General features: G+C 36.9%; 1 protein-coding gene across 4 annotated transcripts; it reads right to left on the bottom strand.

Moving 5' to 3' along the window:
• Window positions 1-9,448: 9,448 nt before the first annotated feature.
• Window positions 9,449-17,341, bottom strand: LOC110921870 (cyclin-A2-2). 4 transcript variants are annotated; one of them, XR_002582703.2, is made up of 12 exons: window positions 17,179-17,340; window positions 13,339-13,695; window positions 13,043-13,259; window positions 12,777-12,910; window positions 12,554-12,646; window positions 12,229-12,362; window positions 12,030-12,105; window positions 11,855-11,934; window positions 11,577-11,760; window positions 11,276-11,407; window positions 10,439-10,612; window positions 9,449-9,584 (listed from the first exon to the last, which is right to left on the bottom strand). XR_002582703.2 is itself a non-coding variant. In XM_022166204.2 (11 exons), exons 2-11 carry the CDS (start codon window positions 13,657-13,659, stop codon window positions 10,559-10,561), a joined length of 1,425 nt encoding a protein of 474 aa, XP_022021896.1. In that variant the 5' UTR covers window positions 13,660-13,689; window positions 17,179-17,341; the 3' UTR covers window positions 10,289-10,558. The 4 variants fall into 4 exon arrangements, 3 of the variants coding, with proteins under 3 accessions (XP_022021896.1, XP_022021888.1, XP_022021904.1); XM_022166204.2 differs by lacking the exon at window positions 9,449-9,584 and having other exon boundaries at window positions 10,289-10,612; window positions 13,339-13,689; window positions 17,179-17,341; XM_022166196.2 differs by lacking the exon at window positions 9,449-9,584 and having other exon boundaries at window positions 10,289-10,612.
• Window positions 17,342-17,676: the final 335 nt, after the last annotated feature.

Below are 17,676 nucleotides of genomic sequence, written 5' to 3'. Positions count from 1 at the left end.
TTCATATGGGTATTATGAGGAACCAAGGATCGAACAACCGGATTCAAGCTTTGAGGATCCCAATCCTTTCTCTATCACCGAAGTGACCGATAGGATATTAGAACACATTAAAACTATCGAACTTTGCATAAAAGAATCTCGCGCAAGGGAAGAGGAGTCCCGCGCAAGAGAAGAATTAAATTGTAATAATAACGTGGAGATAGTTGAAAATGTAAAAATGGAAGAACAAATAATTGAAAAACCGAGACATGAGTTAAACAACGAAAGGGGTGAGGTCGATAACGTTAAATTACAAGAAGAGTCTAATTTTGAAGAAATTAATCTCTTGTCACCTTCTTTTGAAAATCATTGTTTAGTAACCCCTCATGCTAAGTTTTTAAAAGAGCTAAACACTAATACTAAAATTGAAGAAATGGTAAGTGTTAAGTTAACTAATGATCAAACCTCGCTAATAAAAGAAGATCCTTTTGAAATTAACATTACACCGGTTCCATTTTTCTTTCAAAATTCATTTATTAGTAATATCACCATTGATAAAGATCTTTGTGTTAACATAATGCCTAACTACATTTTTGAAAAGTTAAGTATTAGTGATTTCGCTCCACTTCAAATACCCATTTTTCTATCCGATCGGAAAGTAATAAAATCAATCGGTGTAGTTGAGGATGACTTGGTTCAAGCAAATCAAATGGTTATTCCAACCGACTTTGTCATCCTCGATGACGCTCCTCTAGTCTTGGGAAAACCTTTTGTGAAAACTCATGAAGCTTTGAAAAACCGGAAATTCAACAATCTACCTCTTCAATTGGGGGCATTCAAAAGGAGCATAGATCTTGAGCGTTCAATGAAATATCCTTTTGGCAATAATGACCCCCTAATTGAAGATGAAGATGAGCCACCCGATACAACTGAAGAAGATGACCACTTTGTTGAAGAAGAGGTCGCCATAGAACAAACCTTTAAGGTTCTTGACCTAAATGAGCCACAAAATAAGGTGTCTCCTAAAGACCCACCCATTGAGCTCAAAGAACTTCCTAAAGGTTTGGAATATGCTTTTCTAGACAAAGGTGGTAATTTACCTGTAATTATTTCGTCTAAATTAAGTAACATAAAAAAAATAAAAAAAAATTAAAAACTTTTGCTCGGCACGAGGCCGTGTCCGCTGGATACGGGGCCGTGTCGACGCAACTGTCGGGATAAAACCCTCTTTTCATAACAGTTACCTTATTCCACACGCCCCGTTTTGCCGAAAACGCTTTGGTTCAAGGCGATTTTCCGCAGATTTCCGACGTTACCTCCACGTTTAACAACATCAAGATGTCGAAGTTCACAAGGTTTAACGCGAATGAGCTCGACGCTAGGGCAAGATACGAGTTACTTCAAACAAGGCCCAAGGAGTACCCCAGACGAGCTTGCACGGACCTGTTAACCTTGGTAAACCAGCTGGACCGATTCAACAACATCGTTACGGGACCACTAAGGGTTGCATTAACCACTCGTTTTCGGTCGGTGCATCAATGCACCATGGAGTTCTATAGTACTTTTACCTTCACTTCAAGGTGTGACCCGTTTGATAATGAAGGGGTTGCATTTCGATGTGGTGGGACGAGGTACTCGATCTCTATGGCACAGTTCGGAGCAATAGTGGGATTGTACGCTGAAGAAGAATCGGGAAATTAGGAAAATACCGGGGCATTATGAGATTTGGACGAAAATGAACGTCAAGCTGCATGGGCCCAAATTGGTGAAGGAATCTACAACCCTAGCAGCACCAAGAGTACTAAGCTGAGGGATCCACTCTATCGCTACATTCACAGGCTCCTCACCTACTCTCTTAACCAACGTCACGAAAGTAGTGGCGTTGTAGGGTTGAAAGATTTGGTAGTCCTTCACTGCATCCACAACCGAAGGGCCCTTGATGTTCCCTATCTCCTGCTGCGAAACATGCATCTCAACCGCCTTGCTCGTGCTCCAACACTCATCTTCTTTGGAGGATGGGTGTACCGCCTCTTCAAACACTTCACACGCATCCCTAGGTCCTTTGAAAGAAGCCCATGGTCGGGACGAGTTGATTATCACATTTGCCGAGCCATGAACTTACTTTATGAGGCGGAAGATGGGCCAGTGAGCTTTCAGAGGATGCAGGGCCATGCATGGAACCCGCAGGAGGCCCTAGTTCTTCACGCACCACCTCCTCACTACCAGTATCAGCCCCACGGTGATCCGGGTCAATCCTCCTCACAAGGAGGCGGTTTTCCTAACTTTCAAAGTTTACATGATCTTTTGCAGGAAAACCTCATGTGCACCAGGAACACCTACAACCTTGCCAACAATACATACCACCGGGTCGGAGCTATCGAACGAAACATCAACGATATACAAGACGACATCGACAGCATCCGGGAGTATATGGCGGGTCATGGGGATGGAGGTGATGACAGCGATGAGGACATGGACTAGGGGGTTGAAGGAGCAGGAGCGGGGTGATGACGAGCCCACAGGTTAAGGTCCCTTTATCTATCGAAACAGTTTGTGGCCAGCGTGCCAAGTGTTGAACAATTTACTTTCCTTAACTACTTTTATTTTCTGCTTTATTTTTCTTTTACTCTATGCTTTGAACAATTAACTTTGGTAATTTAGGATTTTGGTATTGCTTGGTGTGGTATTTAGTGATGAAACAGGTACAAACCAAGGCTTAGAGTGCTAAGCATTAGCACTCATAAAGCCAGGATGGGAAAACCGGAGGAAGGAACCTATTTTTCAGGCTTACAGACTGTCCACACGGGGACGTGTCCAGCCGACACGCCCCCGTGCTCACCTCCCAGACCTGCTGTTTGGTTACTTTCCTGCAGATTTTTGCCAGACACGGGGTCGTGCCTAGCCAACACGCCCCCGTGCCTATCTTCTGTAAGTTTTCATTACTGGCAGTTCACCACGGGGTCGTGTCCAACAGACACGGGGCCGTGTCTAGACTGCCAGTAACATAAATTTTTGTTTTTAACACCATATTACACATTTAATCAACCTAAAAATTTATTTTTGAGACACATTGAGGACAATGTGTAATTTAAGTGTGGGGGGATGCTAAAACCTTGAATTTTGCAAGTCCTAATAACATGCCTTACACAAAACTCTATTGGAACCGCTAATCACCCCAAATTTTTTTCAAAAAAAAAATTTCATTTTTTACTTGTCTAAAGTTTAAGTTGGGAATTCTAAGACTAACAATGTTATATTTTTACAAATTTACAACCGATAGCGTCGTGATAAAAAGAACCAACATAAGAAAATTATGAAACGACATGACAAGCTTAGTAAAAATTCGATTATATATACTTGATCACATAGAAAAACCCATTCCCACAAAAAGTGAGTTTTGAGCCTTTATTGAGCATACAAATATACATCTTTACGCTAAATGCTCATTTCTTCGTTTCTTGTGTGAATAGCCGTTTGGTTCTTACGACTCTAGAACTTGCCACGACAATTCATTCCCGGTCCTTACCAACTTAAACCCAACTAAGTAAATGATGGAGGCATTAGGACTAACCCTTTTTCTTTCAAAACCATTATTTTTATTTTTGTTTTCACCTACCCAAAAACTCCCCCTAGTTAACCCCTTTGAGCCTAAACCTTTTCATTTCTTTACCCTAAAACCTTTTTACCCACCAAAAACCCTTTTTATTTTTACCCTTTATTTTAGTAACAAGCTCGGTTTTCGTGTGACTGAAAAAAAAAATTTACAATGAAGATGGAAATAAACAAACAAAGCTCCTAAAAAGCTTGTTTGAAGAAATACTTCATTGAGAATAAAAAGTCACTAAAACAAAATGTTTTACGAAAACCGATGCTTTTTATGCTTTTCGCCCTTTTCTACTAACCACTAACCCAACTACCCACCTTTAGCCCAAGCCTTTACCCAAAAAGTCCTCTTGATATTTACAACGGTAAAAAGTTAAAAAGGAGGAGGATTGATTGCTTGGCAAGCCTATGGTAGGAATAAGTTCCATGCCGCTCTCGAGTGATTCACTAAAAATACACCTTCGACCGAGTGTGAGTGATTTCTCCCGTGAGGTATGTGAACTTGTATATAAATGGAATTTTAAAAAGGCATGTTATGCCCAAATAAGTAATTTCCCTTATGAAATGTTCTAAATAAATCATAATGAATAGGATTGTAAATAAATAAAAATAAAACCCAATAAGGATCTTGGATTCCCGACACTCTATGACAAGCCAAAACCTTCTCTTCTACTCATTTCATTTGGGAGTGTAAGCCACATATTAAAGAGTTTTGCTTGAGGACAAGCAAAAATTCAAGTGTGGGGGTATTTGATGTGTGTAAAATGCAACATATAAATTACATCAAATGAGGCATAAAACTAACCCTTTTTAAGTACTAATGTTGGAAAAAGAGTGTTTTTGTCTTCCTTTTGTATTTTCAGGATTAAATGAGCTCAAATTAACAAAAGAAGCAAAAATGCAGCTAAATCTAACATAAATACAAGAAAAGGAACATAAGTGGATTGCCCGACCCCTCGACAACATCCTCCCAAGCAAAACAGAGAAGACAAAAGACTGAACACGCCCCGTGCTCAGCCAGCACGGGGCCGTGCCCAAGAAGCAGCAGAAAAGACAAACCTATAGAAGCTTCCATTGCCCACTACGGGGCCGTGCCCAGTGAACACGGGGGCGTGGCGAAAGTACCGCAGGCGCATTAATTGTAATTGCGAATTACAAATAATGAGGAGAGAGATTGTCAGACGGGCACGGGGCCGTGTGCAGCGGACACGGGGCCGTGCCCAGGCTTCTGTTCAGCCTATAAATAGGACTGCTTGGCTTCATTGCAACTCATCCCTTGGCACACCACCTCTCTCACACTTCACCCACCACCCACCACTACCATAACACCATCATCCACCACCATCATCCATTGTCCATTTTAGAGTGTGTGAGTCGTCTCGGGATCCAAGATTGATCGTAAGAGTTCTTGACAATCAAGGCCATGTTTGCCTAAGTCTCTTACATCACTTGGTGAAGACAAGTGTTTAGTATAATACTTTTTATTTTTAATCTTTTACACTTTTTATTTGGTTTTGTATTAATGACTTTAATAACTAGTTGCTTATGTTGAAGATGATTCTTCCTTATCGTTTGTCCGTGGTGTCTTGGCATTATTTTACTGTCTATATATAATAAAAGATTTTCACCATTCATATCTCCACGGTCTATATGGAGGTATGTTGGCTACCTGGTCGGGGGTTAAGGGAACGGTTTGGTAAGGGTCTTTCCCTTGTTCAGCGTTTAGAGGTCCTGCAAGGGACCTGGGTCAAATTTAGTAGGATCTCCTTCAATACCCATAGGTATTGGATGGCGGGGATCCAAACTCTTTGACCCCCTCATAAGTTAACTACTATTAATACTATAACCCGGCTATTTAGGACTGTATCGCTGCTGACTCAGACTACTTAGTCGAGGGTAACGTCACCTCCAAAAGAGGGGCCTACCATAATTTGCATTAATAACTTAATTCATTATCTTTCAATAATCCGACCCTTTAGGATTGTATCCTTGCTGACTCAAACTACTGGGTTGAGGGTAACGTCGCCTTCAAAAGAGGGGCCTACTACAATTACTAAGATAATCTCTTAAACAAGTGCAAAAGTGCGAAAATAATAAAAGGTTATACTAATACACGAGTCGGATCCAAGTGATTCATCTTGTCTATCTGTTTTTATTTTTATTTTATTTTCAGCATTTAGTTAGTTTTTATCTTTCTTAGTTTAAAAATCTTTTCTAACATTTTGATTTGATTAGACGTTGAGGATAAACCGGTACTAAAAGCTCTTGTGTCCTTGGACGACCTCGGTATCTTACCAACACTATACTACGTCCACGATGGGTGCACTTGCCCATATGTGTGTTTAGTGTTAGTAAATATCGTGTTTTATAAATTTAAAACTTGGCTAAAAAGTGGAAAAAGGGCTTAAAATATACATCTAAAATATATTACACCTAACGCACATCAGTCGTATAGGGTAATAACAATTCCTAAGGTTAGCCAAAGACTAATGATGTTGTTATATGTGAATCCTAAACGAGTCATATAGGGCTACATAACCCGTATAAGGTACGAGGTAGTATGATGTCACTCAATAGTAACAGAAAATGATGAATGTGATATTACGTCAGCCCTTTACTTCCCGTATAGGTCTATACGAGTCATATAGGACTCTGAAAAGATCATTGCCTTTGAAATGCATTCTGCCATTATAAACGACAAAGGAACCCCCACACTTCATTGTTTCTTTCCCTTCTCTTCATTCTTTCTTTCTTTCGACAAATAATTTCACCATGTCTTGGTTCGACTTTAATTACTTTTTTGGCGAATCGTCCGACAGCAACACAAGCACGTTTATTCCGGAAAGCAATGTGGTATAGTATTTATTAACTTGTTTTGTTTGTGAAATACTTACCACACTGTTGTTTTAGGAGGGGTCTGTCGTTTCTGATTCTTACGATGAGAGAGTTAATGAGGTTATCCGAAGGTGCTCATGTCACACTCTAACCGATGGCGGAAACATCGGAGTGAGACGAAAACGAGATTGCTCATTGCATCATAACACAAAAAGAGACAATAATTTAAATAGACTGATTTCATTTCATTGTTGTCACATTACATCATACGAAATCAAATACAACATTGATTCAAGTATAAACAAGACAAGTTACAATACAACATAGTTCAAAATTGATACAACAACATAATCTAATGATTTCTAAGTGTGTATCTAAAGCATCCTCGCTACGTCCATTTTAATATCATCATCATCCTGCAATATGTTTAAAATACATGGTTCAGTACAAAAGTATTGGCGAGTATACAAGTTTAATACATAGCATAAGTGTAAAAGATTTAACAAATCCACATGGCAAACTAAGTTATCAAGATTAACGTAAAACTAGCATGTGAATATTCAAGTTAACCCAACGTTTAATGCAATGTTTAAAGACTTAACATGACCTCACGAACACGGGTGGTGCGTTACTCCTATAGCACTAAACATGTTAAGGGTAGGCTCGTACGAAGTTAATGACAAGTTTATCACAAAAAGAATAACCCTAGAATGACGAATCAAGTATAACATATTAGCATGCATGTATTAGATTATCATGTAATTGCATAAAGAATGTGTGTTTGTGTAAGTTTGTATAATATAAACATATTGCACCCAAAAGTGTAAACGAAAAAGGGTGTCGAGTATACGAATATTTTGCAAAAGCTTTCTGATTATCCGTGGATTGACGATTTGTTGAGGTTGGGGAAATGAAGGTGTATGGTCGTTCGGAGCTTAAACGGGGGATTTGGTTTAGGAATTGAAAGGATTTGGTTTAGGAATTGAAGTACGTAAGTATATAGCAAAAATGTATAAATAAACAGAAAGTATATTCTGTCCGAGCACTTGTCACGACACTGAGTTCCTGTGATTTTACAGGTCCTGATTTCCCCGATAGAATCGGTAACAAGGAACGCGAATCGGAATAACGGGAAACCGAAACACAAATTGTTCAGACGAGAGAACAGTTGGCACGATAGGCCTTTCATGCGAGTGGGACCACCCTTTCGCGCGAGAGGGACTGTTTGGTGAACCGATCTTCGTTTGAAAGTTTTAACTATCAATCAGTTATGTTCGTGAGTTCAGTAAAGTTATTTAGTTATAGTTTAATATAATATCAGTCCAGAACGTTCATAGAGTTCATAGAAGTCATGCATGGGGGTAATATCCTCATTATAGTTCACCAAAGTACAAGTTAGTTAACTTAGTTAACTAACCGGTTGGTCATGGATACATGAATGGAAATAACAGAATGTAAATAATAGCCAAACAACCGAACAAGGACAACCCAGGTGTGCCAACATGACATAGAAAGAATGAACTAAGTGTTAGAGGCTGGACGGGGTTAACTTGTTCTAGGTCTAGGAGATTGTTTGGGTGTTCGTTTCACAAGTTCAAGTGAGGTGGTGGAACTAGAATGGAAGCCAAGGCTCCCACAGATCACACCTTGATATTACAGAGTCGACTATATTGAGAATAAGGATCTAAAACATCATTCAACACTTAGAAGTTGTCGGGACGTATTGAAACAGTCTCAATCGGGCGACAAGAGTCGCCTTTCGCGCGAAAGGGTTGCCCCTTTCGTGCGAGAGGGCTCTTCCTTCTCGGATGATCGATACTATTTCGAGACGAAATCAGTTCGGGTTTGGTTGAACTGTTCATCTTCTCGGCTGGAATCGGCTCTAACATGAATCCACAGCTATGAGCTTAGCTTGTGAGCTTAGAGAGTCTCTGATTCGGCCAAGTTTAACATTAAAAAGTTTGTTTTGCAAAAGATTGTAAGATTACTTCACTTTAATCAGCTTGGTCCTCACTATGGAGAGTTCTAATCAGATTGCCAAGGCAGATGTGTTTAACCAGGTGAAAAGTTGTGAAGAATCTTGTAAAAACTTAGAAAGATGGAAGAAGAGTAGAAGAGATCAGGTGTTACTTGTTAGTGAGTTGCAATTTTTTTTATTAGACCGCCCGTAATGGGGCGTTTTTTTTTTTAATTTCGCAAAAAACGCTGGAAAACGCCCGGCCTCCGCCCCCGAGGGCGTTATTGAGCGATATTCGGGAAAAAAAGGTCACCGACGTTTGTTAAAAAAACGCCTAAATTTTGCTTTGGGGGACGAGTTGAACGTTGGGCAACGGTAACTTTATTTATTTATTTATTTTTTTTTAAATCCAATATAATACACTATAAAATACCCACTAGTTCTTCATCTTTTTTATAAAAAACTCTCATACACCATCAAACTTTGTCTCTACTACTTCTACAATTTATAAAAATATGAACCCATTCCGACCCCCATTTGGTGTCCCCTCAAGACCCGTGAACCCGAACACAACCAAACCGCAACAACCCTTTAACCTTCAAGACATGGACCCGAACATGTTATCGTACGCGGCTTTCTTGAGTGGCGCTACTCCATTCGGGAAAAATACGGACTCTAGATCTTCATCTTTTTTTTTTTAACTTTATTTTTTTTTATTTCCGTTTTTTATTATGTTTTTTTATTTCTAGTAGTGTAATTTTTTTTAAATTAATAACGTATTTTTAGTTTTAAATTTAAAAAAAATAAATAATTGTGTAATGATTGCATGGTTGTTATTGAGCATTATTCCCACTACAACATTTTTACAATAACGCCCAATAATGCCCCTATGCTGACTGGACTGCCACATGACAGAAAACGCCCCATGGTGGGGGCGTTATTTGGCTAACGACTATACATGGTCTTAAGTTTTTTTTTTTTAAATAAAAATAACTAAACATAATTTTAAAATTAAATTAAACTTTAAAACATTAAAAAATATATATATAAAAACAAATTTGAAGGGTCTTTTTAAAACTAAAACCAAATTCGAGAGGTTGGCAAGTTAAAAAAACAAACTTCCGAGTAAAACTTGCAATACATAAAAAAAAAAAAAAACTTCTTCCTCTTTTAATAAAACCTGCAAGAACACATTTTCTTCCTCTTTAACCTACAAAAACCAAAATAAAGCATGTTAAAAGATCAACTAAATATCGATTAAAAACAAAAAATAACAATAAAAAACACATACAAGCCATCGGGGAGATCTCGGGTTATTCCCCGTGGGCGGCACCGAATAGAGATCGGGAGGGGCGGTGTTCCTCGATGGGAAACCAAGCCACGTCACCACCCCGCTTCCACACCCCTCAGTCTTATACATTAGTCTTATACATTGATGAATAAACAATGGATGTATCAAAACTAATTCTATGATTTAAATATTTTCATCATCAAATCTAGGTTATTTACTTCAAATTAACTACATAAACTTGAATTATATTTTCTCACCAACATCTCAATCAAGTTAAACCTAAAAATATGCAACTCACAAAATAAAATACTTCTAAATTAGTAAAATGTGGTACGAGTCGTTATCGAATTATTTGCAACTTTCTAGATTGTATTCAGCATAATAATCTTTATATCATTATAGTATTTGAAATCATGCTCACTACATTATATCTTTATAAAACTCAATAAAAATAGACAAATTTTATTGGTTCTTTAAAGTAACATATTCTGATATCTTACCTAACCTGAAATGCTTATTGTAATTTGTTGTTTCTTCCTAAAAGTAAAAAACATGGAATTAAATAAAATAAAGTAGCTTTTACTTTAAACTTTAGAGTAAATGCCATATGACTTTGGAACTGGTTTTGGTACAAACTGAACCAAACATTTCCATGCAATTAACTCGAAAAAAAAGTTAGATACAATAGAATTGTAAAACATAAATCAACTGTTATAGATACATGCTGTTAAAAGAAAAGATACATAGACATCTCCTAAATGGTTACAACTTACAACATGAGAATATGTAGCCGAGGGGATCGGAAATGTTTGATATGAGAAGGGTGACGTTATGTTCATGGACGTTAAATCATCCCGTCTTTTATGTGAAACATTAAGTAGTCATGGCAAACGTTAGGACAACGGCTTCACTGGTTTTTGGGAGGTTAAGGTTGCAACGCTTTTGAACTGTCATTACAAAAGAACTTTCGTTAGAACATGACACTGTGGTGTCCATAATGGGGTTGCAAGCATATGTCAGATTGGTGGGTTGAATTGATGAACCCCCCGAACATGACCCGTATATTTATGTGTGTCAGCAATATCAACACTAACCGGACATACTTAGAATCAAGTAACCTGAACACGGCCCGTGTAACCCATTTGTCTAAAAGAGTCAAACAGGAGTCAGCTTGTAACCAAGTTGTAAAATGGGTTAAACAGGTCATATACAGGTTGTCGGGTCATAAATGGTTTGGTAGCTAACCTTATAAAAATATGTTTTTATATATCAACATTGAGTATGGGTCATAAATGAACACAGCCCGTTTAATCAAATCGGTATAGAGATCAACCCGAACACGACATGTTTATTAAACCGGTTAAACATGTCCTAGATTTAACGACTAAGATTGGCTAAAAAAACTAACACGGGTCCAAATGTGTCAGAACTGAAAGTCGATAGTGTATTATCTATTATAAAATTCCAAAAAATGGATTTTTATGTCAACCAAGCCCAATCTGTTTTTCGACACGTATTAGAAAGTATACTCATATCGGCCTATTACCCAATCAGCCAACTTTGCCACCTGTAAACTAAGTTACTTGATAGAATATCAGAACTATACGGACCTGCTTTTGCCTGTACTTTTGGCGTATTGCTTGAAGAGAGGCTTCATTGTTATGTTGCATTGCTTGCATAGCCAGGACTGTTGTTTTCAGCTCAGATGCCTTATAATTAGTATAATGTTCTAAAGTTGGATTCTGCAAATAAATAAATAAATAAATAAATAAATAAATAATAATAATAATAATAATAATAATAAATATAAATATTACTGAAGGTTGACACTTTTGTAACATGGAAATGTAAATCAACAATTATTCTGCAGAATGAGGACTAAAGCTAAAGACAAAAACAAAGAGAACAGACCCATGGATGTTCAATCTGATCAAGTGTCCATTTGGCTAAAAACACAGCTGAGGCAGCAATGAGGGATGGCAGAAACCTCAAAAAACTGTACTCAACGAGAGTTAATTCTGCTAAATATTTTGCTAGATATTCGAGTTCTACAACGGGACCCTTGTATGAACTTTGTGCTGCTAAAATAAATCTCCTGAAAAATAAAAATAAAAAGGATATATCATCTATTTGAAAGTTGAGGGTTTGGATGCAAATGCTTAGATAAAAGAGTGAAAGTGGAGTTTTACCGAAGGAACTTATTTATGGTTGCGACAGAAAGGTTGAAGCCCAACACATCTAGAACTTCATGCTCCATGTCCAGTACCTGCTAAGGTCACAATTCGCAGGTTGGGTAAGAGGTCAAAACACAAAGTTAGCATTTTTGTAGCGGGTCGGGTCAGGTCGGTTTGTGAGTGAATATACCTCCTTTCTAGTGTAGGTCCCATCTGTGATGAAACAGAAGTCTTCAACACGTGGAGCACTGGTTTCTTCATACTTCCTTAAAAAGTCAATTATTAAGTAGACATACTATTAGATTGTGTGATAAGAATAAAAAACAAATAAACTCACTGTAATATAAGAATGGGATAATGATGATTTATGCCAACTTAATAAAACTTACGAGGCAATAAGCATGCAGGTGATCCCAAGCAATTGAAGTCTTTGTTTTTCTATGTACATTTTAGAGAGATATCGATCAATAAGAGTGACGGTTAGGTGAAATGTTTCGGCTCCTAGCCTATACTCTTCACAAACCTAAACATCAGAAAGAAAAAAAAAAGTTGAAAAACAGATTTTCTGCACTAAACTTTGAGACAATCTAAACTGAATTTCGAGGACAAAACAAAATGCAATGCAGAACAGTTTTGAAGTATAAAAAACAACGAATGTTATCTGATTATCGTAGAAATGGAAAGTTTGAATCAAATTTATGCTTTAGAGCTAACCTCCACAAGCCAGTCGATGAGAATACCGCGCATTTCCTGTGTGATATCTCGCTGCACTGTTTTCATATAATTAACTGAAGGCCTCCACTTTAGCTGAAGAGAAAGAGGTACAAAGAATAAGAGGACATAGAAATAAGGAACTTCATGTAGATTAGAATAAATTCGACTGATTTCCGTGTCTATTAAAGTTGTAAAAGAATGTGGTAAAAACAGTTAAACCGACCTCTGCCACGCATAAATTGTTATATACTTCAGCAGCATATAAGCTGCACATCCGAGGATCCTTGTGATTAGAATCGATGTCAACAATAGTTTGACCATTTCCATCTTCCACTTTGTTGGAAATCTTGGTTTCTCCTACAGAATACAACGATAAAAACTTTGGTTGTGAACAAAAGTTTCAAGAATAAATAAGCAGTGACAGATGGCTAGTCCAATATCATTTAAGATATTTAATATTCTTTAGCATTATTTTAAATATCATATTACCTTTCAGCAAAGTGCTTCCAAGAGCTATACTTGGTTTGCTTTCTAAACCATTCACTAACTTTAGCTGTGAAGTTATTTCTCTTAATTCTTTTATGCTCTGTTCAGTCACATCTTCTGTTGCTTTTGTTTTTCCCTTACGATCCCAGGGGCCCACATAAACAGTTGGCGCCACCATGGCATTCTTTCCGGCAACATTTGTTCTTGTCTGCTTGCAAGTCTGAAACCAGTAACATCAATAGGATCACTAAAATGCTATAGATCTAAACAAATTTATTCGAAATTTGACATGTATGTACCTGGATTTTTATGTCACCAATGACTTTCGTATTTAATTTATTAAAGGGCATGTTGGTGACATCCTTGAGAACAGCCCTTCTTTTAGACTGAAAACTAGCGCTAACATCAGCGGACTTGTTATCAGAAGAACCTCTTTTAGAGTTTGGTTGCTGAAACTGATTGTTTCTCTGTTTTGCCTGAGGGTGTAGTGGGGGCAAATCGCCAGATACACCCAAAGCTTTAGCCTGTGCTCTAGTAATCCTTTTCGTAGGCTCTTTATTATTAGCAGTACGTACATTTTCTTTGTTCATGTCTGTTTGCGTTGCCATAGAGGGGTGCATGATGTTAGACTGACTTGCTTTCCATAAAAACTGCAGCTAAAAATGTAAAACTCGTGTTAGAAACTCAAGGCAACATAATTGAGCAAGCCTATAATATAAACACTGTAACAGTGTCTTGACATCAAACGCCTGCTGTATTTTTTATATTACTTTCAATTCTAAAAATGTCACCTTGTTAAACCTAACACTGTAACAGTGTCTAAGTATATATCTCATTAGTCAATTAAGTTAAGGATTTGTCATCTTGTTAAACCTAACATTACCCTACTGACTTGGTAGTATCTCTACAGACTTATATGTCTGTAACCCACAGTAATACCATTCTACAGCATGGAACAAATGAAACCTCCAAAATAAACTATTTTTTTTTAATCTTTAACGTGTCCCGAAACAGTTCACTGGCATTACGTAGTTCTATTATTTCTGTAACTAGATATATTGATGGTAACTGAGAACTTAGCACACCGGCTGATATGCTAGAATAGCCATGGCAGACAATCACAGTGTTTTATATAAAAATCACATGAGATAAACACAGAAACTGACACGCGCTATAGAAATCGCTCATTAATCTTACCCCCTACATAATCTGCATGCAGACCAACCATAGTTGTCAATAGCGAGCGTAGCATCGCTATAGCGCGCTATGTAGCGTATAGGTCTAGGCTCTCGCTATTAGGGTTGTAGTGATAGACAGCGATAATAGCGATTGTTTATTTTGTTTTTTAATATAAATAACAATTAAATATAGCTATAAAATAGCTGAATTTTAGGTTTTTGTTAAATATGCATGTAAAATAGCATATATACGAGGGTATTTTGATATAATATACATATAAAATTTAAAAACAATTTTCTAGTGTATCGCTATTTACAAAACAGCCGCCTGCTATTTATCGCTATTCGCTATGTAGCATATAGGTATCTTATTGCTATTTGTAGCTATTCGCCATTTACAACTATGAGACCAACCCAATTCAAGTAATGAGCGAGTCGTTGGTCAACTAAATGGATGGTATGGACCTAGAATGGGCAATATAATGACTATTTTCCTTGTTTTACTGCCATTTTGAATTATCGAAAACTTGTATATTTTCACCCAGCCTTGTATAACAATGTAAACTAATACAAAATTATAAGTAATCCAACTTCAATTGAATATATGAATTCAAGAAAGGTGATATACACTTCATGGGTTCATGACTTAGACCACTCACATTCCATCCATTATCTCTCGCCCTATCTTGACAAATTTTTAAAATTTAACAAAAATATTACTACAACTCATCCACTATCTTTATCTCCACCCCCAAAATTTTAACCAAAACCCACACACTCAACCAAAATTTGAAAAGCTACTATTCACCCCTATATCATATCTCTCACACACCCACACACACATATATATATAGAGAGAGAGAGAGAAATTTTGTTTAAGAAAGTGATTTTTAGTGGGAAGGTTTTTAAAAGAGTAAATTACAAAAATCGTCCTTTATGTATGTCACTTATTGCAAATTGTGTCCTTTGTCTTTAATAATTACAGAAAAAGTACTCGATGTTTGCAAACCCTTGCAAGTTATGTCCTTTAGCCCTAACTCAGTTAATTTTTGTGGTTAAATCTGACCAAATGGACCCCACACTTGGTTTAAAAAAGCGCGAAGCGCTCCGAAGCGTTTTGGTTCCAAAAGCTTTAAGCGAAGCTTCAAGCGCGAAGCGAGAGCTTCACGTATACGAAGCGCTCCATATTATATATAATTATATATAATGTTAATTTCATATATATGTATAAAAAATAGCTATCCATATTATATATATGTATTTTATATGTTAATTTTGTACTTTTATGCATAAATTAAAAAGTTTAAGGACCAAATGTAAACTACTGAAAATAGAGGGGGTTAAATGTTTAAATAGACAAACTATCTTTACACTTTTTAAGTAAAAAGTTAGAAGTTTTAGGGACTGAATGTAAACTAATGAAAGATAAGAGGGGTTAAATGTTTAAAAACCTTAACTTATAAAAACCCTAAAAACCTAAAATACATATACGCAGTCGTCACCGTCAGCATCTCTCTTCTTCTTCTTCCCCCTTCTTCCTGGTTCCGGCTGAAAGCAACTCCGTCGCCGGAATTTGTCGCCGGATTTCACATAGGAAGTCGCTATATCGTCGCTATAAGGTCGATATGCACCTTGTAAAGACTGTTGGGCTTAAAAAATGGCCCGAATGGTGACCTGATTGGCTGGAGCGTCGCTTCACGGCTTCAACGCTTCACCGCTTAAAGCTCGCTTCAGGTCGCTTCATGTAATGCATCGCTTCAGAGCCAAAAAAGCGTTTTTCCGATCGCTTCATCGCTTTATCGCCTCAAGCGCGCTTCAAGCGCGTTTTTTTAAACCAAGACCCCACATGAGGGTATTGTGGTCATTTTACTCTCATGTGGGGTCCATTTGGTCAGATTTAACCACAAAAATACCCTCATGTGGGGTACATTTGGTCAGATTTAACCACAAAAATTAACTGAGTTAGGGCTAAAGGAGATAACTTGCAAGGGTTTGCAAACATCGAGAATGTTTCTGTAATTATTGAAGACAAAGGACACAATTTGCAATAAGTGACATACATAAAGGACGATTTTTGTAATTTACTCTTTTTAAAATGAGAGATGAATTTTGAAAACTATGATTTTTAGGGTAGGAAACGGTGGATGGATGTGAATGCTCTTACTAAAATTATGAGGTAGATCTCAAGATCCTAAACTAGCTGAATTGTCCAATAACATATTCCAAAAGAAAAAATAAAATCAAGATCTGTTTACAGCATAATAAATACAAACTCCAATTTCACACTGTTTTATCAGAATCAAACCTTCCAAAACTCCAATTAGAACAGAACAACAGATCTGAGGCCTCATATTTTAAAATCATACTTGCATTATAAATAAATTATTTACTGTTTAATAAAAATCATTAAAAAACAAAACACCAAAATCAATATAAAACAAAAAGTCAAAGAATTGTCAGAACCCTTGCTGCTACTTCCAGATCAATCTACAGCTATACAAACAAGTACATCTGCATACAGAACACCAGATGCACAAACCGATCGTCCTTAAATGCCATTATTTTATTTTATTTTATTTTATTTTACTTTATTTTATTTTATCCTAACAACCTACATTTAATTCACACTATATAAATTCGACTTTCAAATTCAAAATATCCAAATAATTTGACTTCAAACGGTGGAAATAGTCAACGATGTTTAGTAGAAGATTTAAAAAAATTACATATAACAAAAATCATGAAGGCAAAATCACAGATCTGTCACTTCAAAACACAAAACACAATACAATTACTATAATTAATTTGATAAACATGAATTTTGATAGGCAATTTGAAGCTGGAATTTCAATATGCATAGTTGCTACGATGAATACTCGAAACTTTGAGAGTGTGTGTGAGTGCTAGATATACATACACATTATATATATGTACACACACACACATAGAGTGAGAGCTTACTGTGCATTTCTTGAGCTAGCTCCGGGATCTAAATGAACAATGGCGGTGTGGAGAGAGGAGCACAGAGCTAGGGCTCATTCGAATTGCATCATGCGGAAGACATAGAGTGTGTTGTAGTATGGGTGAGTGAAGTGCAGTGTGTGTATATGTAGGGGGTGGGTGGGGTGGGCCGGGGGTGGGGGCGAGAGAGCGGGATCGAGTACAGTTTAAACTTACAAAAAATCCCAAGTTAGTGAATGACATAAATAGTCCCTTCACTATTGTCGAATTTGAAAATGTATTCTATAAGTTAAGGTGGTTTTTTTTTTCGAATTTGAAAATGTATTATATAAGTTAGGTGGTTATTTTTATGTGGATTTTCAAATTGGAAATTTGTAGAGAAAGTAACCAAAAATACTAAAATCGAGAATGTGGAAATGTTAAGTCTCTCAAATGGGGTGATATTTAAGGGAACATTAATTTATATTTATTATATTATATATATTAAAATGAGAAAAA

This window comes from Helianthus annuus, chromosome 2 (genome assembly GCF_002127325.2).
Source record: "Helianthus annuus cultivar XRQ/B chromosome 2, HanXRQr2.0-SUNRISE, whole genome shotgun sequence".
Classification (NCBI taxonomy): Eukaryota; Viridiplantae; Streptophyta; class Magnoliopsida; order Asterales; family Asteraceae; genus Helianthus; species Helianthus annuus.
This window is presented reverse-complemented; position numbering and strand designations above follow the sequence as displayed.